A 21994-nucleotide genomic window follows, 5' to 3' on the forward strand; every position below is an offset into this window, starting at 1 on the left:
CCAAAGGAGGCATATGCATGGCTTCCTGACTCTGGCCCATGACTCTTCACTTCAGGATGCAGCATCTGAGAGAGCCTGGCACTGGCCTTCCAACTACCCATCGCCACAGCCTGACTGCCTCCCCACTCTCTGAGCTCCATCTCCCAGAGCCTGAGACACCAGACCCACGCCCTTCTCTCTCTCGCAGCTCTCCTGACTCTACTTGGGACAGCACATTAGGGGAAGGGAGTAGCAACAATAAAAGTAATAATAAAATCCTGAAAACTCTGGGGGGCAGCTTTCTGAGACTTAGCTGAAGCCCTTTTGTCTCTTACTGGTTCGTTTGATTGCTGGACCCGTGGCCCACTAGTTTAGCAATCATTGGTTCTCTCCTTTTCTTGTGTCTGTGGAACTCTCTTGGCCTTTTCTCCTCTTATTTTTTCTGACTTCTAGGCATAGAACGTATCAAGAAAGAGTCATTAAGAGACAGGCAGATGCCAAGTGCCAGCTTTTATTTTTGGAAGGGAAGGAGAAAGGCGATTGTTGCCTGATTCTATGAATGGAGCAGGGAGACGTTGTGGCACCTGATTGAAGTCTCTGTGGTATCCAGGCTACCAGAGTTGGCAGTGGCTAGAGGGGTTCAAGAGGGTACCGTGTGGACAGTGGAAATGTCTGCCAAAAGCTGGGGTGTTGCTGAGTGGCCCGTGGACTCGAAGGGTGGGTGGGCTGTGAGAATCCTGGGGCTCCTGGGTGCCAGGCTCCCTACACATCACCTGTGGAGAAAGAGAGGTGTGTGTGGGGTAAGGAAAATGGCAGAATCATAGGGTAGATCAGGGTCAGTAGGATGAGGCCGACCAGTGCCAAGGTGGTGACTAGAGACGGCAGAGATGAGAGCAGGGATCAAGCCACACATTTGTTGGTCTCTCGATCTGGCAGGAGGCATGTGAGGGGGGGCCTGGGCTGTGCAGTCAGACCATCTGTCAGTAACTGAGAGGTGGGGTTTATTGGAAAACCTCTGTGAGAGGGTCTTTCAGTATATTGAGGAATTGGGTGTAGTGTCTTATAGAGAGAGCATATGGTACTTAGGGGGTGCTGTCAGGTGTGGATCACTCCTGGGGTCTCCAAGAAGGACTCGGGTCTGTAGACAGTCTGTTGGAGGCTCATTTTTAAGGAGAAATGAGAGAAGAAAAAGTTGGGCTCATCTCAGAGGGATTTGGCAGTAGAGTTCTTTATTGAAGAGGGTGCCGAATTTGTTAGAAGAATTTATAGCAAAATGAAAAGTGGTATGTATAAAAGATGACAGTGGGGACTTCTATGGCAGAGGGCAGAGGGGCTGTTTGTTAGAAGGCATTTCAGGGAGGAGCTGTTCTTTAAGAATTAGCAGTAAGGTACTTCTCTGACATGGAGCGAGCCGTGGGGGGAGATGGCAGCTGTCTACCTGGGCATAGCTTCGGAAGAAGAGTTGCTGAGGACTGAGGTCCAGGTTCGGCAGGGTGGTCTCCCCATGGTGCCATAACAGCCTCTTGCTATATGCCTGCATATGGGGATGGGATGGGGAGTAGCCCTTAGTTAGACTCCAGAACCATGGCCATTTGGAAGTCTGATGCCCTACATCAAACCTAAAACCAGTTTGTGGCTCTTTTGCCCAAGTTCTTCACAGACACACTGGTTTAAGCAAGGAAAAAAAAAATATGGATATCCTAGAAAAAAGGATATGAAGAGTAAAAGGCTTTAGAGCTGTGTTTGCATGAGGGATGGTAGAAGGAATGGCTATTAACAGATTCTGGCTCCTGGGATGGGAGTTACCTGCAGTGCAATGGCCAGCCCCCCAATGTCTGCAGCATTCTCCAGGAATGTCCGCGATCCATTGAAGGAGGTTCCATTGGGTAAGGGAATGGTCTCATAGTGGTGTTTCATACACAGCAGCGCCCCCTCTAGGGCACGGGTGTCACAGGCTGGGCAGCCCCCAGGGAGTACTGTTGAAAATGCGGCCAGGTAAAGAAATAGTGAGGCGCCATGTAAGGATGAGTACAAGGGGGCTACCACAGACTGGGCTGGCCCCCAGAAGCATTGCAAAGGGTTCAGAATTGTCCAACCAGGAGCCCACCCTTTCTCCTCACGGCCTCTTTTGGGGCCTTCACCTGGGTTCCCAATGGCCCCACCTCCCAATGGCCCACTGTTACCCACAGAGCTGGTAGAAGATGTGCAACAGCTCATGGGCCATAATGCTGCCAGCAGCGCCAAAGTTCACGGCTCTGGGGAGACAGAGGTTTATCTTACTCCCAGAATCCTTCCAAGTTTTTGACCCCAATTCTCTGACCACAAGTGCCATCCATCATAACATCTGTCCATCAGGCTTGGGAAGTCCCCTGCCCACCTTCAGGGAATAGTCCCTACCTGGGGTAGCCAGGGTGGAAGAATGGCGGTTGGAGGAGACCAGCTGGGAAGACCACCACATGGTCAGGTATTGAATAATAAGCATTGACCCCCCAGGGGGATACCTTCCACCTATGGGAAGAGCACATATGAACACCATCTCCATCAATTTTGGTCCCTCCCACCAGACATGAAGTCCTTCTCAACTACTGTCACACTGTTCCTGTTTCCCCAAGCCCCCATCTTTCCTGCTAATCTTGGATGGGTATCTCTGAAATGCAGGGTCTATGTCTCCCTTGCTCTTATACCTGTGGTAGGGGAAAGACTGCAAGAAGCTCTGGACAATTCTAGCTTGGAGGGATCGGAAACAGCTCAGGAAGGACTGCAGGTAGCTGGGTCCAAGCTGTATCTGGGAGGAGGCAGGAAGTGACTCGGATACACAGAGACAAATACAGATGCACACTGACATACACTGATGGGTACATCTGAACACAGACGGATAAGCCCCGGCATATAGACATCCATAGTACAGTGGAAGGCAGCACAATGACACCACCACATGTCGGTGCAGACAGGCTTTACACAAATCAGAGCACAGATAAACACGTTCAGGCAAGTCACTAGAATGCATGTGTATATGCATGCACACACACTCAGTGTGACCTGAAAAGGTTTTGTTGTTCTGCTGGCAAGACCCACAGTGTGGATATTCACCCATAAAACCCAGGGATCATCAGGGCAAGGAAGGGGTCAGTTAGGATTGCCCAGGATAAACAGATTATCTGCCACTCAGGTGGGTCAGGGGGCTGAGGACTAATGAGGAGCTGGCAAGGGCAGGGACCCACATCGTTGTATTCCTGTCTGGCCTGTGATGGCTCCAGGGCCCATTCTGGGGCCCCCATCTTCACCTGCAGTTGGGTGACCTGGGGAGAGAGACAAAAGATAGAAGAAACCTAGCTATCCCAAATCGATCAGAGAGAATATCTTGTGCTCACTGTCCTGGTCCCACCTTTAGTGTTATCACCAGGGTATGTGTGCAGCATATTGGTGTTTACACTTGCCATGTGTCTTTGTGCCTTTGCACTCTCCTCCCACCAGTGTGATCTCTGGGTCCAATACTCAATTCCACCCCTTCTGACTCCTGTATTTCACTCTGAGCTCACCCTGTTCTGGGCCTCTTTCCGGGTCTTCTCATCCATCCAGGGAATCCTTCTGAGGCGGCTGATGAGGGCATTCTTGATTGCAGTGAACAATTCCATAGCCTGTCAAGGGGCCAGGATAGAGAAACAGAATCAGGGACAGCTTCAGTCTGGGGTCCTGCCTGCTGGGCCTCTAAGAAGGGCCTTGTCTCCAAGGAGCTACCAGAGAAGGGGGAAGATCTTTGAGAGAGAAAGCAGGAAGTAATATTAACTAGGTGACTGGAAACCCAGAGCACAGAGATCTGGGGGGACAGAAAGGAGGTGCCACATACAGAAAGGAAATCTGAGAGCTGGTCACTCCTGAGATCAATAGGGAAGAAAGTCCTTTCCATGGGAGATCCCAGCCTTCCGGGGGAAGGAGATACCATCCTTACCCTTGGTCAGGTGATCCACTCAGAAAGCAGAGGGAGGAAGAGGGCCATCATTCCCTTCCCTGCTCTTGAGGCCCCTTGTCCTCACATTCTCTTAATTATGGCCGGCATTTCCTCTCTCCATCTTTCTGGGCATTTCAGCTTTCCAACAAGCTGAAGTCTTCCCAGCTTCACAACTGACTGTGTGGTTACTGCTTTCCCATCCATCTACCTTCTTGTTTGTATCCTTTCTTGATAGAAGTAAATGGATGACGATATCAGAAGCCTGGGTTCAAATTCTGACTCTATTAACTGGTAGCTGATCTTGGGCAAGTTACTTAACTCTCTGTGCTTCAATTCTCTCTTCTCTAAAATCAGGATGATATTACGCATTAAAGTAGTTCATTCAAAGTGCTTACAAGAGTATCAGCCACATGGTAAGCACTCAAAGACTATTCAGTACTCATTCACTTGAACTTTTTAAGATTATATCATTCCATTTTCCTGTCGTTTCCTGTGTTGTTAAGAAATCATAGAGAAACAGGTATTCGTTTAGAGGCCATGGAGTTCAATTTTCTCATTTTATGGTTGAAGAAACACAAGTGCAGCAAAGTTAGGTAAGTTGTCCAAATTCCATGCATGTTGTGTGCACCTGTGTCCTGTAGTAAAACTATGCAAACCTTAGGGATGCAGCCTGGCCTCCTTTGACTTCTCTCTCATAGTGTGGTCTCTCTCTCTCTGTGACTTCCTGACTCCCTGATGATCCCCCAACCAAAGAGTAGGGCACTCCCTGATGATCCCCCAACCACAGAGTAGGGCACAGTCAATAGAATTAGGAGAGAATGATTGGGTAGAAAGGGGTGGAGGGACATGGGCTGGGGAAGAGCCCTCACATACAGCACTTTGGGTGCTCGGGCTGAAGGCCTCACGGACAAACAAGGCTGCCAGAGTAGGCTGGAAGAAGGTTCCTGTATCCTCCACACACTTCATCCATCGAGGGCGGGAAGGCTATGGAGACAAATCTGGAATGAATGGCTCCCATCAAGCATTCTTCCTCATCCACCTCCCCAGGCCTATCTCGTCTAGACCTTTATCCACAGGGGAAGCTCTCTTTGTCTTTCTGGGTTTGTCTCACTTTGCTCTATCAGCCTTTTTGGTGATACACATGGGGCTATTGCCACTTGGTAATATAAAAGGCTATGTCCTCCAGGATTAGTCTCATGAGTCTGTATTGGGTGAAACATCCTTATTTATTGACTACCGAATTTGAAAACAAGTTCTTTCAGAGGCACCCTTATGGAGAACAGAAAGGCTCCTGGATAGGAGAGGACTATACACCAAACCTCTCACCTCAGCAGGTCTGTTGGCCACCCAGTCCCTGCCTGTCACATGCACCATGCTGTAGCCCAGTAAAGGCTGCCACCCTCCCATGTTTCTTTGCTTAAAATGGAAACTGGGGAAGGTAATCCCTCTTTCCTTTCTGCCACCTTCCCCAACTGTCCAAATGGTTATTGTGGACTATAAGAACCTTGTCTTAAAAAGAAGAAAATGATCAGAGTGAAAATGGGTTTTAGACACCATATTGTTTGGTAGGAGAAGGAGACAAAAGAAAAGACTAAACATGAATTCAGAAAACCAAGAAACTTTTGGTCAAATCAGGGAAAAGAGGATGAGATGAAAGACATCGTCAACTTCAAAGGCAGACAGGTGGTTGTACAAAAACTCAGTAGGGGCTTGGCACCTGAGGTGTTCTTAGCATGGGTACAGAAAAATTGACCAACATAAGAGAGAGATGCTGGGAAGATATTTGTGGGGGTGGGCATGGCTTTGAGGAGCCTACCACGAATAGGGCCTATAGATGATATGAGACCAATTGAGAAACATGCTCAACAGGTCAAGGGTAAGAGAGATGGCCTAGGGGAAGGCTGAGCTGAGACTCTGTAAAAACAGCTAATATGCAAATTTGGGGTAAGCAGGGATGAAGTCACAAGACTTCATTCCTGTAACTTATTTACTCCTCTCAGATCTCCTTGTAGGGAGGGTAGTTAGGTTGCCACTATGCTTTCTGGTACCAAGATTGGAGAGAGAGTTTAAGGGGCTTCCCACAAGAGAGGAAACAAAAAGGGAAGGCCAGTATTGTTGTCCTTGAAGAAGACACTTTGGGGTCTGCCTATTTTGACCTTCACCATTTTGAAGGTTGCTCCAGACCCAGTTGTCCACATTTGTGTGTTCTTGTCCCCTCTTGTGAGGATAAGGACTCAGCCACTCTCTACAGCATATTGGCTGCAGCTCTAAGACGCAAACGTGCACAGTGAAGATGAACTGGAAGAGAACCTGTGTCTGACAGCCATGACTGGGTCCAGGCAGGCTCGGCTGGCTGCCTTCAGTGACTGTCCATCCCCCACTGGCCTCCTGATGACAGGTTGGATCTGAGACTGACTTTCATCAGGCTGTCAGCAAGCATGGGGGAGGTAGCGGCCACCCCTAGGGCAGCAGCAAGCACATCAGCCTTGAGCTTGGTTGATCTGCCTGCCCTTTCCACACCTCTTCATTCTTGAGTTGTTTCCTGATCCCTTTAGCTAATGCCTGCCCATTTTTCCAACAGCTTTTGCCTCCTCCATGCCTGTCCCCATAGCCTAGGCCCCAGCAGGGTCTGGCCTGGCTCCTGGAGGGCATAGATGCCACCGAGACTACCCACCGCTAACCCCTGCAAAACTCTGGGATTCCTTTGGTCACAGTTGTTCTGGGTCACATCTCCCATGAGAAGTAAAATAACTTCCAGAATCTATAAATAAATGCAGGTCTTGGGGTGGAAGTTGGCAGGTTATATATTGGTCTACTGGGGGTTCAGAGTATCTGAGCTGTCTCTCAAGACATGGAAGGATAGAGCATATTATACATATTAAAAATAGAGAAAAAGAGGGGCACCTGGGTGGGTCAGTCAGTGGTGTCTGATTCTTGATTTCAGCTCAGGTTCATGAGATCAGACTTCACCCTGGGTCTGGAGCCTACTTGAAACTCTCTCTGTTCCCATCCCTCTTCCCCTCCCGCCCCCTCATGTGTGCTTCCTCTTCTCTAAAAGAGAGAGAAAGAAAGAGAGAGAAATATAGTGGGAACAATCATTGCCAAAATAAAAAAGATGGAAGAAATACTTCAAGCCCATGAATGAAGCCCAGTACATTAGAACAGAAGATAAGCTGCAGATATAACCTTAGAACTACAAATAAACATATTTAAGAAATAATAGAAATCAGAAGAAAATTCTAGGAATCTGAAGGGAAGCGTAAATTTTCTTAATTTGCCATAGAGGGAAAGTAAATTTTAGAAATTATACACCAGCCAGGAATCCTTAATGTTAATTTCAACACCAAATTCTAGAATAAGTCTTTAAGCCAATCATTTCTGAACACTTGAGAAACAGCATATAACTACTAAGGGAACACTAAAGACAAATAATGCCACAATAATAACAATTTTTCTGGTTAAAACTTCACCAAACTAGGAAAACCCAAAAACCAGGAGTCACAGACTCAATAAGGGCCAGTGGTGGGGTAACTGAGAAGCAGCCGGTGTTAGACCCACGGAGCATAGAGGGACTAGGGTCAATGGGCAGAGCATACCCAGGCTGAATAGAGCTGCCTTACTCAGCCCCTGTCACTTGTGACCCCTGAGGAACATTAGCTCAGGGCTGCTTCAGCTTCATGCTTACCACACACGCACTCAAAAATGCTGGAGATGTGACTACTATTGTGCCATCTCCTAATTTTTGACTGCTGATGATTAGCTAAAAGATTGTCAAAAGCTTTAAGGCCAAGAAAACACATGGATTGTCCAGATTCATTTTCAAGGAACCACCACAATACTATCTCTGAACAGAGAATTCAGCATTTACTAAATGTGGATTATTAACCCCTGCACTTTGGTTACACAAACCGTCCCTGGGAGAGTAATACCTGCCTGCCCCACGCGCCCCCCCCCCACCAAATTGCTTGGGAGATCAAATGAAGCACCACATCAAAAGCATTTTGTAAACCTTAATGTGCCCCTTCACTGTGTTGCCATTGGTTTCATGGAGGCCTTTGGGTAAACCATAAACTAAGACCTTGTGAATGAGATGCAGAAATCTGTGTTGGAAGATAATATAATTGCATGGCTTCTTAGCGGGTTGAACCATAATGAAACCTTGGTGACCAGTGACACCAAGTCCACATGAGCTTCCTAAACATCCTACCAAAAACAGCAACATGCTCCCCACCTAGCATGCCATTTCGCCCTTTCCTGATTTCTTTCTCTGTAATACTAATTGCCACCGAACATATTTTATTTCCTTAGTTTATTGTCTTTCTTCCTTCATCAGAATATCAGTGTCTGAGGGCAGGGGCTTTTGTATTTTGCCTGTGTGGTATCCCAAGGACCGAGAGAAGTGTCTGGCACATAGTAGGTGCTCAGGAAATATTTTTGTTGCATAAGTGAATGGATGACTTTATAGCTAGGTCTTCAATGACCTGACCTGCTGCTCTTTCTTCTTTGGTATTTTAATCATAATCTAGATGAAGATACACTAAATAAAGCTGCAAATGACCAACAATGGGAAGGGAAAGGTAATACAATAGAGGACTGGAACAAAGGCTAAAATCATCTGAACAAATCAGGATGTTGGGCTGAATATAGAGTTCACTCCATAGGTATAAATGTGATGTTCTGCTTTTACTTCCCAAAATTCAGCTTAATAAGAGGAATACCTGGTTTAATGGCCATTTCATTGATGGCATATTCAAAATCATTCAACAAAATATGGCCAGTTAATAAGACCTCATATTACTGAACTGGGATTTTATAAATTAGAATTCACTCCAAAGAATATGCTTAGAAATCTGCAATTAATAACCATTAGATGAAACCATAAATTTTGGTCATATCAAGACCAATGGGTTGGTGGTGTCTGACTCCCTCCTCCTTCTCACAGCTCACATCCATCACAGCACCTGTTGCTTACCTTCTAAATACATTCTTTTGAAACATAAAACTGATCAATCTTTCTGTAGGCCTCCATTTCATGCCGAGAAAAGCCAAATCTTTCCAGTGGTCTACTGGGCCCCCTCCATCCCTCTCTGATTTCCTCCCTTTGGCTCTTTGTGCCAGCAGCAGGCAGAACCTTCCATGCATGCCTCACCATCTCTTCTCAGCCAGAACCACAGGGGGATCCCTTATGTGGCCCCAAAACTTAGCCAGCCTGCTCCATACCTTGTCCAATGAAGTAATGTCCATTTCTTTGCCAGAAAACACTTTCAACTCTCTAGACAACTGCCTCTGTCCTACGTCTAGCAGGGAGATCCCACTGCCAATCCAACCTTCCTTCAGGTCTCCCTCTTGGGAAATCTGAGGGTTTGCCATGTGACCCAGGGTCTTTCTGGAACGCAGCTACACCCATTCATTTACTCTGTGTGCAGCTGTTTTTGTGCTACAAGTGCAGAGCTGGGTGGTTGCAACACAGACCGTATGGGCCACAAAACCAAAAGTATTTACTATCTTGACCTTTGTAGAAAGAATTTTCCAACCCATTTTATGTTTTCCTACCCACTGATTTCTCAATCCTGCATAGTACGTAATTAAAAACATGGCCTCATGAGATGGACAGGTCTGTTTTGGGGTCCGTTTCCTCATCTAATGAGCTGTGTGGTCTGGGGAAATCTACTTGCCCTTTCTAAGGACCTCAGAGTGTTTGTGAGGGTAACGCTAAGTGTTCCAAGCAGTGCCTGACATACAGTAACACTCACTGTTCATTAGCTATTATTCTTATTCTACTTGTTGGTAAAACTTGAGTCAGCTTTCAAGCTCAAGGACAGCTATAATCCTAATGGTATATGAGGATGGACATAATGGATGTAAAGGATATATGTAAGTATATAAAGGATGGCAACTTTAGCAATCTGTAAGCCTTCTAAGTTCTTCAAGTGTGATTTCAGTATTGGCACACCTACATCCTTCAAGGAGTACCATCAGACCATAGCTCTGGGATTGACAGAAGGCTGTTTGTTGCCAGGGACTTGGTAGCAATGTCAACTAAGAGGAGTTGGAGTTCTGTCTGCTTCATCTGTGTCAAGAGAAAGACTGAGTAGAAGCTTCTTGGGGACTTGCCCATCTGAGTGAAAGTCCTAAAAAGGAGTAAACGTTTTGTCGTTGTTGTTTTTGTTGCTTTGTTTTGTTTTATTCTTACCACAGTGATCAAGAACAGACCCTCAATCTAGACTACCAGAATTCAAATCCTAGCTGTACCAACTTACTAGCCATAATATCTTGAGCAAGTTACTTAGATTTTGTGCCTCAATTTCCCCATCATAAAATAGGCATAAATGATGTGTCTACCTCAGGAAATTCTTCAGAGAATTAAATCAGCTCATACATATCTAGAGGGCTTAGAAAAATATCTTACTCCCAATACTCGATAATGACATCACAGTCCCTATGCATTTCATACATTTCCCCTCTCTGAATACCACAGATGCTTCAGGTCACCAAAGCAGTGAATTTCTCCAAGCCACAGAAATGGTCCACAAAAGAAAGAGAAAGAAACCCCAGTGATTTTCAAGATTACACTGAGGCCTTGATTGAGGTTGGAGCATATCTAATGTTCTAGACACCTTTGCTTGCATTTGGATGTGTCTGACCTAGGGTTCCAAAGTTCTTGGTAAAAGAGTGTCTCCACATATTAAGTGACATAGGAGACCTGTATTAGTGTGTTTATGACACAGCCACCACCTCACATATATCAGGATCTGGACCACAAAGCCCATGCTGTGGCCCAGCAGATCCTACTAGATGTCAGAGATGAAATCTTTGTGAAGCACATTTGAACATCAAACACTGTAATCACTTAGATAGAGGAAAGACCGCTGCTTGCTACTCATGTCTTGCTTCCCAGTGAATCCTAAGCTTTAGGTCCATGTCCTCAAATCACAGAGCTCTGGATAACTAGACAAATAGTTTAAAGGTCATGACAAAGAAAAAGCAATTGTTGATCATTTTAGAGTCTTGTATTTGCACCTTAGTACTCTGCCAAAGGCCATAAAAATAGCCAGATGTGTGTAAATGTATGGTACTCAACATCTCAGTCCTCAATATAAGTACCATATGCCAAAACTGTCTGCTTCCATGGAAACACTAGACATTGCAAGACACTGCCCTCATGCCCTCGTGCCCTCTCCCTGGGAGAGATATGCCAACATTTATCCCTTAAAATGGCAAATGTTCCTTTAGCCCCCATTATGGGAAAATTCATTCCTTTGTCTCCTCACCATAGGTGGTCTTTCGGTCAGCTCCCCCAGTTTCTGGAGCAATGATCTGCGTGCCTCTTGGAATTTACTGTCTAGGGCTGGAGAAAGGGTCCTCACCAGCCCCAAGATCATGTGGCTCTGCAGAAAGTCTCTGAGGAAGGAAAAGAGATGGACACATACACCCATGGCTCTGGGGGTACCTTGAGAACAGCTTCCCTTGTGTAGTCACCTTGATACTCCCGGGGGAAGGCCCTTCTCTTCTGTAGCTATAGAAAATAAAGTCTTGACCTTGGAATAAGTCAAGAAAAGCTTTCCTTGGTGTGAGTTGGAGAATGGTGGTAGAAGGAACTAGATGCAGAGGTGACTTCTCAAGTTGCAGGGAAGGAAGGGTCTGAGCTAGAGGAAGACTGGACTTAAAGAATCTAACCAACAGATTCATCTAATTCCACAACCAAGAAATCTCAGTTCACTTTACATCTGATTTTTAATTATATATAAACTTTCTCACATCCACAAGAATGGCCCTTGGCTTCATTCACAAAAAATTTCTAGAATTTGTTGCCACTGAGTTACTAGGAAGAAGGGCCTTAAACCCAAGCCCCCAGAAGGAAGCTGCTATCTTCAGGTAGTGGCCATCCAGGCACTGGGGATGGCAGCCCAACACAGAGCCTTACCCATAAGGTCCTCATAATCCTTCACAGCTGAGAAATAGCCTCTCCCCTAGCTTTTCCCCCAAAGAACCCCAAGCCTTCACCTTATCCAACCACTGGCCTCATGTGCCTCTACCTCTTGCCCACACCTCCCAGCTGCTAAGACACAGTCACTGCCTTCCCTGTCCCTAGTGACTGGTCATCTAGCATCTCCTATAGCTTAGAGGCTCTTCACAGGATGGGTTCTACTCCCAGTAAATCCTGTATCTTGCTGGGCACCTATACACCTCATTTCATGTGTGTTTTTGCTTACCCGTGCCCCCCAAGCCTCTAATATCTCCTGTTCCCTCCACTCACTCTTGGGCCATCCACCCCAATTATTCTCTGCCCTTTTGTGTCCAAGGGTCCCTTCCAACTTCCTGGGAAGACCTTACCAGCATGCATTTTCTGTAATCTTCCTCGTCCCTGAGACCTCCTGGCCCTCAGACATTTTCCATTTCCCTTATACTTCCCCAATCCCATCTGAGGCAAACCTGTGATTTGACAGCTGCTCTTCCACCAGTTGAGACATGTTTTTCAAATACTCCAGGTCATGGACCAAGAGAAGCTGGGAGGGGCTCAACGGCATTGGCGTGAATGTTGCTTGCAAGCAGGACAACCAGTCGATGGCAGGAGCCATTTCCTTAGAGGAGGGACACAAAGGCTGAGGGGGATGGGATTGAAGGGGATGGTTCCCCTCCCTCAGGGTTTGACAGGGAGTGGAGAGGTGGATTGTTGGGGGAAGGGATGGAACTAGGAAAGTTAGGGATGAGATGGAATTAAGGAATGAGGAAAAAGGAGATCTGGAGAACAAGAAAGTTTGGGAGAGAAGCCCTCATGGCCACCCTCCTCCAGTCCCTGGTTCAAGGCACCTGCAGCTGGTCAATAGTGACCATGTGGAAGAGCTTTCCCTGTGCCCGCCGCTGCTCCAGGGGCCTCAGAAACTGAAACAGCTGTGAGGTAATGGAGATGGACAGGTAGGCATGTTCTTGTACTTTGTTTGGTTCTCCTCCCAGCAAGGTTCCCAGCTGGTTCAGGTAAGTCACGTATTCCCGCACAATCTGGGGAAGAGGCAACCTCAGTCACAGCCATCATAGGCCCCTGCCTTTCTCTGAACATCAGAGGTCAGGACCTGACCTTTGTCCGTGGAGCCATCTTACCTGAGCATAGATCTTCTGTTCCTGCTCTTGCTTGAGGGGAACATCAAACTCTGGCGGGTCTATCTGGACACAAGAGATACTGGAGAGAAGTAGGGAGCATGGAGGAAGGAGAGGACAGGTGTGGGGAAAAGGGGAATATACCACAGAAGATGGCCTCAGGACACAGAGAAGGAGCAAAGAGGACAAAGAAAGGGAGGGGTTTGGGCCAGGAAGCATGAAGGGAAAGAGTATAGACATAGAAATGTAAAGACAGGGTGGGTATTTCAACCAGTGTAGGGGTGTTCAGCAAGAGAGAAGCATACTAATCTGTGTCCTGAAGGAAGCCATCCCCTATACTAGGGCCAGGTCTAGAGTTAAGGGAGTGAGAAACTGTCTCAGGTACAAGATTTAAGAGGTACTGAAAATGGTAATCAAGATAAATATTCTAATTGGTGTTTTTTTTAAATAAAAATCAATGTTAAAATCTATGCTGACTAAAAGATCAAATCTTTGTTCATCACAGATTTTTTTCCTGAAAATCTAAAGTGTGTTTTTTATCCATTTTGAAGAAAAATTAAAGATTTTTTTTAATCTGCGATAACATTTTTGGTCCATTTTGTGAAGAAATAATCTCTTCAAAAAATCTGCAATGAACAAAAATTTGATATTTTGTTTATCATGGATTTTTGCATTGGTTTTGATTTTTTTAAATTATTAAAATATTTATTTTGATTGCTGTTTTTGCTAACCTCTTTGATTTTGTGCACAGGTAAGTGCCTCACTTACTTCATCTGTCCTCACCTTAGTCCTGGCATGTCCTTGATTCTGTTCTGAAGAGATTTGCTCCCACACTTTGCCTTTTTTTGTGCCAACTTCAATATCCCACTTCCACTTCAAACTTCCCCATCTTGAAAAATCTTCCACATGGCTCCTTTGTCACATTTATGTCCACATTTTGAAGAACTAAAAGTCATCTCTGTCCCTGCTTCAACTCCCTTACCTTCCTTTTAAACTCTGTACAATCTGTCCATTTCTAAAACCCTTTTGATATTCTCTTCTAGAAGCTTCCCAATGGTGTCTTCTCATTCTTTATTCTCTGAGGTCAGAAATCTCTGGAACCCATGATGATCCAACCCTCCTGAGATGCTCCTCCCCTGTCCTCTGTACCTCAGCCATGCTGGTCTAACTCCTCCTCCCTGCCCCCAAGTCCCCATGGGGGTGATCCCTCCACAGTCAATTCTACCTATTTTTCCCCCCAGAGTCCATCCAGTCTCCAGTTGATGGTAACCATCCTCCTCCCACTCACAGCACATCAAAACTGTGGGGTCATTTTCCAGTTTCTCCATTTTCTGCATTTATATTCAGTCAGTCACCAAGTCCTCTAGAAGCACCAGGGACCATCACCACTGGGATGAAGTTGCCTAAATCTTCATGCCTGGCCTTTCCTTTCCATTTCAATTTCTCACAATCATCTTAGTTCAGAACCTACAAATTGTTCCTCTAGACTCCTCAATATCTCTAAGTTGACCTTCGAAATCACTGCCTCTGCTTAAGTGCAATGCACAGCCCTGGTATTTGAAAGGACCGAGCAGCATTTTTGTTTTGTTTTGTTTTTTTCTGTTAAGTCAAAGTGATAGCCTCCATCTGACTTCTGAGGCGGGGAATCATCAGGCCCAAACTCAAGTCTTCAGTCTTGCTCTTATCTATCTCCCACCACTCCTCACCCCTCCCCCAAACCCTCTGTTCCACAAATCAGCCTTCTCACTGACCCCACAGAGGAGTCACACCATTCAGCCTCTTCCCTTAGCTCAGGACTTTCCCAAAGCCCTCCTGATGCCCTTAGCTTCACCTTCACCTATGTGATTGAACCATGTTTCAAGTCTCAGCTCACATTCTCCCCTTTTTGGGACATTCCTTAACCACTGCAGATCTTAACTGCTCCTTAAAGGCCACACAGGTTAAACTCCTGAGCATACCCTTTAGAACAGAAATTTAGAATGCCTCATACTGGTTAACGATAGCTTTTCTTATATATTCATCCCCATATAATTCTGTGGAATTTGTGAGAGCAGGAGTCAAATAGATTGCATTGCCCACCACAATACTGATAACTTCAATATTTTTATTTATTTACTTGTTTAGCAAGCACCTGTTGTGGGTCTCTGGCTGCCAGGCCTTCTACTAGATTCTGGGGAACAGAAATGAACAAGTTGTGGTTCTGTTCTTCAGGGGCTCATGGTCTTTAACATGGTATGGTGTTCAATGATGAGAGTTTGGGAAGTGGAAGGACAAAAGGGTCTACCTAACTCATAACTAGGGTGTCAGTGAAGTCTTCCTGGAAGAAATAAAGATCAAATCCCGTGTTTTAAAAATATGTGAGTTTTGTAGGCTGAACTTGAGGGGTTGGGGAGTAGTGTTGCAAGCAAAGGAGTCATCTATTCAAAGAATTGAGGAATAGTACTGAAGCTGTAAGTTAGCATGGCTTGAGGTTTAAGGGGGACAAGGGATGGAGCAGGAGATAAGGCTGGAGAAGTGTGTAAGGGTCAGACCATAAAAGGACTTGCAAGGCTTTGTTAAGGATTAAGAACTAGATTGTGATGACCTGGTGAGGCATTGGAGGCATGTACACAGAGACAATAGCATAATTAGCTCTTGGTTTAGAAAGGTCCCTCTAGCAAGAATGAAGAGCAGATACGGGGAGAGTGATGCTGAAGATAATGCGGTTAACTAAGAGGCTGTAGGGGTAATCCAGATAAGCAGTAAGAAGATAGGAACTACGTCTGTCTTCTCCCAACTGGCCCTACTACTCCTTTCCCTAATTTCACCTAGTGTCCCATCAATAATTTTCCCTCAAGATAGGCATCTTTTCTACATTGCACATTTGTCCTCTCTCTTCAGCCCACAAACTTCCACTATGAGATGCTAGGTAGAATAGCAAGTGGGCCCAGGTCTTACTGCATTTTTGCCAATACATCCCTCACCTGGATGACTGGCGAGTATGGAGGGGTGGGACGAGGTTGTAGGTAGGCTCTGAAGAATGGAAAATAACCATACTGACTCATCAGAAGTCTCAGAGTTCGGTTAAAGTCTAAGGAAGTCCAGTTACCGGAGATTCGCCAGCCTCCAAGCTGGGAAGCAGAGAGACAGGGCTCAGTATAGGGTGATGGCCTGGGAGACCTGCCGCCCCCTTCCTCAGACACCTGCTACTTCTCACCACTACTCTGAGTGCTTGGAGCCCTTGAGACTCCACCTCTATCCTTCTTTCTCTACCACACCCAGGTCCTCGTGCTTCCAAAGGGTATTGCTATTTCCATCTCCCTCCTGGAACTTGGAGATCCCTAGGAAAGAGACCTCCCCCCTCCCTTTCTAGAAAAAAAAAAAAAGCGGGGGGCAGCCCTGAGCATACATTTGTCCTATGTGTTTTGTATCTAGAAATGTGAACATCCTGGGTCTCACCTCCTCAATGACTTGTCTGAGGGGGGCAGCCCCAACAGCTTCGATGGCATCTGTGTCCATGCAGGACCTGTAGAACTGGAAGGCTTTCTCCTCTCCAGAGCCCAGGTGCCAGGAACCTGGGGCTTCTAGAAAGGAAGCATGAGAAAATTAGAGGAGTAGAGAGCTGAGAAGAGGGTCAAGAAAGGGGACTCCTAGGGAAATGGAAGGAAGGGGAAAAACATGGGGATGTGGACAGGTGGGACAATGGGAGGGCTGGATTGGCTCGGTGGGAGAGCAAGGGCAGGGAGAGGGAGTGTGGGGAAGACTGAGAAAAATAAAGGAGACACTAAGGAGAATCAGGGAGGAGAAGACACGGGAAAGAAGGAAGAGACAAGAACACCTAGGAGCACCTATGGTTCCAGGAGAAAGGATGCAAAGGGAAAGCAGGAAGGAGGTGAGTGAAGAGATTAGAAAAATTGGGGAAACCAAAGAACATGGAGGGATTTGAGGGAGGGAAATCACCTGGAAAGTTTTAACAAGGAGACAAAACGGAGTCCAGGACCTCGCTTGGGACCCCAGGAAACAAGCAAACATGTGGCAACAACCCAAAGACATATGTTTTGGAATCAGCCACTCTGTAATACCTGCTGCCTGTCCCTCAGCCCCTGATACCCTTTACTCTCTTGTGGGCAATAGCATTCATCCTGAGCGTACATTTTCTTTTCATCTCTGGGCCTTAACTGGAAGCATGGCCCCTCTACCAAGGGAAGGCCAGCCTCCATTCTTTCTCCATCAATAGGAGGACAGAGGGATACATTCACGTGTCCCAAATTCCAGTGGATACAGCCCACACTCCCTCGGCCACGTTACCCTGGAAATGCCTGCTTTTTGCATCCCATCTTATTCCCCATCCTCACCACCATCCCCCAACTTTCAGCCTCCCAGATGGCCACAGCTCCTTTCCCAGACTCCTCCTGTCAGTCTTTTGTCTTCTCCACACATAGCCTCTTCTCCAGCCCTGGGGCTTTGGGTGGGTCCTCTCCTCTACAAACTTTGTACCTGTGTGGATCCACCCCCTGACACACAGCGAGATGCTACCCCCCCCCACACACACTTCTCACCCCGCTGGCCACATCATCCCGACTGGGCAGCCCCAGGGTCCCCTTTTATCCAGTCGGGCTTTCACACCAAGGTCCAAGGTTTCCATGGAAAACAGGAGATAATGGTGAGAGGGGGCCAGGAAGTACAGGGAAGGAGAGGAAGATACTGGCCCCTGATGGGGCTCTAGAAGACAGGGTGGGGGGTCTGGTGACTGAGAGTGATGGACACATGAGCTTCCGTGCAGCAGGTGGTGAGGGGACGCAGGTGGGGAAGGTCCCAGGTATAGGAGAGAAATCGAACATGTAGGGGCAGTAACAAGGGGAGAGCTTGAAGAGAATGCAGTAGAGGGACGGGAGAGAAGGGGGGAGGTAGTGAGGAGCAAGTTGCAGTGACAGAGAAGCCACCAGCTGTCCCACAAGCACACAGGTTTGGGACAAGATAGTAATAGGCTCAGAGCCACCCACTTGCCCAAAGGGCCTCACCCAGTATTCTCCGAAGTCGGCTCTTATTCTCCTCTGCAAGAGCCTGGAAAGAATGATCGGTCCCTTTGGCCTGTCCACAGGCAAAGGTGAAGAAATCGGTGCAGGGGGCCACACTGGTGTTTCCAGAGGCCAGGTAACGAGCCAGGAGATCCCAACACACAGGAGTCGTACAGGGGCCTGCGGGGAAACGCTCAGAACTGGGAGAAGGAGAAGAGGGAAAGAGAAAGGGACAGGGCTCCCCCAAGGGGCTAGATAAAGGAATGCCCGGTGAGGAAAGGGGAGAGGGTCCCTGTGAGGAAGCCAAGACCAGGAGCAGATGGGGAGGAAGAAGTTGGGAAGTGGGGAGAGAGGAGTGGGTCAGGCAGGGTAAGTGGTGAGTAAGTCCAAGGCACAAAGCCTCGGGGATGTTGGGCAGGCAGAGGCTGCCCCCTGATGAGGAAGGGTTGACTAGGTTGGGCGCTTCCAGGATCATGCTTACGAGGGCCACAGCTCCGGAAGATGTACACCAAAAGCACAGAGAAACCAAGGAGCACACTGAAAAGCAGGCCAGCCATTAGCACCCGCTTGACCACGGACCACTGTCCACTGGGTTCAGTGGCAGTGGGCAGCCTTTCTTCTGGAGATCTCTGTACAGGCAACCAGGAAGTGAAAACCACAAGATGGAGGGCATTAGGAGAGGGGGTGAGGAAGAGAAAGGGGAGAGGAAAGAGAAAGGAAAAGTTAGTGCCAGGGCCCCTTTGTAGAGAGATCCTTCTCCTCACTCTCCCTAAACCCAGCCCTATTTGGACCCCTGGGAGATGAACAAATGAGAAATGCCACCTGTTCTGGGTAAGAACCAAGTAGGCTGTGAAGGGTTAGAGTTTGTGGGATGTCAGAGCTGGAAGGGACGTCATTCATCTGCCCCACAAGGGTCAAGGAGGGCACTTACCTCCTGGTTCTGGGGAGGTCTCATTCCACCTGCCCGGCTCATTCCCCCGGCCCGGGTTCTTCCCCACTCTGGTCTCCACCCTCCTGAGCTGAGGAGGATGGAGGGGAGAGAAGCTAGTTCAGGAAGGGGGGGCATTAAAGAGAGTTATATCAGGTTGTTTGGACGCTTCCTGTCACACAGGCGCTATCATCCAGGGCAGTGTTCCCAGAAGGGCTTCGGAGCGGGCCCCTCCCCTGGATGCACCCCTGCTTTCCTCCCTCTCCTTTCCAGTCTCTGCTCTCCAAGCCTCACGTTCCTTCCTCTCTCCTGGGGGGCACAGCACTCGCACACAGAGCCATCCACCCCCACCCTGGCCATCTGATCCCAGAAGGGAACAGTTTTCTCCGGGGGACTTGCCCTCTCTCAGTCCTCTCTGGCTCCCAGAAGCTTCCTGGTTCTGCTCTAAGTGCTGAGTCTGAAAACAGGTTCAGGAAAATGGCCTCCCTCCTACCCCCACCCCAGTTCATTGGTCCTGGAGAGGGGGAACTTCTGCCACTTGACTCTCCTGTCCCCGTATTCATGGTGTTGGCCTCTGGGTGGAGTCTGTTTATCAGCCCAGAGACACCCAGACCTCTCCTCCTCCTTTATCTCAGCTTCTCAGGGGGAGGCGAAGGGAGGGAGTCTTCACTTGAGAAGCAATCTTGCTCTTGGGTGGCTCCTCTTGTCCTGGTCTATGCATTTGCTCAAGGAGTTTTTTTTATTTCTGGAATATTATTTCTTCACTCCTTTCTCCTATGATTGAAATCTCCTGGATCCTTCAATTCTCAGGTAAATGCCACCTTGGCCAGGAGCTCTTACAGCTCCTGGGAATGTTTGATGGCTCTCAGGGTGTGTCAGAACTCCGCAGTTTGCAGGCAGAGCAGTGCACAGCCAGGAGACCCTGATCTGCTAATTATTAGCCCTGTGACAATAAACAAGCCACTTAAATTCTCAAGCAGGTAAGAAAGTTTTATCATCTAGAAAATGAGTCTAATATTTGCCTTGCCCACCTCACGGGAACTCACACCGTCCGCAAAGAATGAGGCATTACTGAGTCTTTCATTCTCTGTTGTCTCCCACAGGTGTTTGTATCTTCATCTCCCTAGTGATTGAAAATCTTTAGTGTCAGGGACGGTGTTCCTTTTTCTTTCATGTCTACCTAAGATGGTTTATAGATATTTATAGGAATGAATTGCATTCCAAGCCAGTAACTCTCTCTCCCACATCCCACTGAGGTCTTCCCCTGCAGTCACAGTGAGCTCATTTCTGAGAGATGGTATTTCACCTCTGTCCCCTGTTTTCCCATCCCAGGCAAGACAGGATAGTCACACTAACGATCCCTCGGCCGTATTTCCTGCCCACATCAGTGTTGTGTTGTGGTGCATTGGTTGGGATGGAGGTAAGGCTCCCCGTCCATGATTAGTGAAGTGGAAACAGCCAGCATGCCGATGGAGTCAGGAAAGTCAAGAAGAAAAGTTAGCGCCTTGGGCACCACAAAAGGAGAGATTGAAGTCTTCTGAGGACAAATCTAATGTGACAAAAATAGTAGCCGTGTGAAGCTGGCGTGGTACTGGGGATCTGGATTGATGAGATGAGAGACAAGAGACATATTGGTACTTGGGTGGTACAAGAATAATGAAGTGAAGGCTTGGCCCAGGTTGATGGTAGAGGGGATGTAAATACATGGACAGAAAAATTTTATGGGAGGGAACAATGTCATGGAAGCTGATGCAGTCAGGGAGGAAGGAGTGGGTGTAACAGTCACAGGTGGGCTTCATAATTTGTTTCTGGATGACCAGGAAAACGGCAATGCCAGTGGTAGAAAGTGGAATCGTGGTTAAGGGCTTCTGTAGGAATCATCTTGAGACCAAAATGATGACTTGGGATTTTAGAGCTTTTCGGTCTGTTTGGATACAAATCAGTTGTACCTTCTTTTTGTACCTTCTTCTCCCCTTCCCTAGAAGATCAACCTTGAACTTCTAGCTTCCCTCACTCCATTCCCCTCCCCATTCCTTTCCTACCCAGTCAAGCCATCTGGGCTGAAGTTTCTCTAGGAAAATGGTAGTAGGGACAATTCAGATTAGATAAGAGCTCGTTGAGGCACAAGTGTGCTGTGTTACATGAGCCCCGTGAACAGGCACTGTGGCCTGGACTTAGTGTCTCTCCTAGAAAAGCTGAGCCAACCAAGGAGATACGGCAACACGGTTGCCAGCCTGCCCCTCCCCACCCTGCTGCCTCCTGGAGGCAAAGTCGTCTCTGTTCTGGGAGCTGCCTCAGGAGCATAACCCCCTTATCTCCCACGTCCTACTGTGCAGTGAGTCATCACCACCACCACCACCACCGCCACCGGCAGGCCCCGGCACCCCACACACCTCCGGTGCAGCAGTCACAATTGCTGTAGGCATCCAGAGAGCCCCAGCTAACAAGGGTAGCAACCACAGGCTCTTGGAGCAGGCATATCTTGGCAACTACCACCTCCTGGTTGCCCTCAGTGTTCGGTGAGATCTATCTGAATTCCAGGATCTTTTGTTTGATACCATAGTAATATCAAATAACAATAATAATAGTATCCACTTTTTACTGAGCACTGACTATGTGCCAGAGGCTCCAGTAAATGCTTTGCTCACATACATGTTTTCCATTCAGTCTTCAATTCTATGAGGAAAGCAAGAGCTCCTTTCCTTACTCTACAGATGAGAAGACTGGGATACATGGAAGTATAGTCCATTTGCCCCAAGTTATAAAATCAATAACCAGCAGAGCTGGGCTAAAGCAAAACCTTCACTGTTGAGGTCCTCAGTCATTACATTTCTATTTTTTTGGAAGGCTCTTCCTCGTCAGGATCTTCTTCTGTCTAAACTCTTTCAACTATTCTTCATGGCTTGTTATGACTGCATTGGGGCTGTTACTCCTCAGACTCTCAAACATCCATTTCACCTTTTGAAGATCATGTCATTATTGTTGTCCATAACCAGCTCACATCGACAGCGCTAAAAGCATCAAAATTAAGGATGGGACATTTAC

At 47.3% G+C, this 21994-nt stretch overlaps 1 protein-coding gene across 1 annotated transcript; it reads right to left on the reverse strand.

Moving 5' to 3' along the window:
• Positions 1 to 472: 472 nt before the first annotated feature.
• On the reverse strand, positions 473 to 19465 carry KEL (Kell metallo-endopeptidase (Kell blood group)). Its single transcript, XM_044246762.1, is given in 19 exon segments — positions 473 to 752; positions 1418 to 1513; positions 1786 to 1955; positions 2167 to 2234; positions 2377 to 2487; positions 2664 to 2764; positions 3201 to 3278; positions 3519 to 3617; positions 4802 to 4912; positions 11200 to 11329; positions 12362 to 12510; positions 12740 to 12928; positions 13028 to 13090; positions 15988 to 16134; positions 16463 to 16587; positions 18025 to 18454; positions 18456 to 18650; positions 18953 to 19040; positions 19349 to 19465. Coding segments are annotated over 19 exon segments (2622 nt in total). The 5' UTR covers positions 19459 to 19465; the 3' UTR covers positions 473 to 590.
• Between the last annotated feature and the right edge of the window lie 2529 nt (positions 19466 to 21994).

The sequence above is a fragment of the Neovison vison genome, chromosome 4 (assembly GCF_020171115.1).
Source record: "Neovison vison isolate M4711 chromosome 4, ASM_NN_V1, whole genome shotgun sequence".
Lineage (NCBI taxonomy): Eukaryota > Metazoa > Chordata > Mammalia > Carnivora > Mustelidae > Neogale > Neogale vison.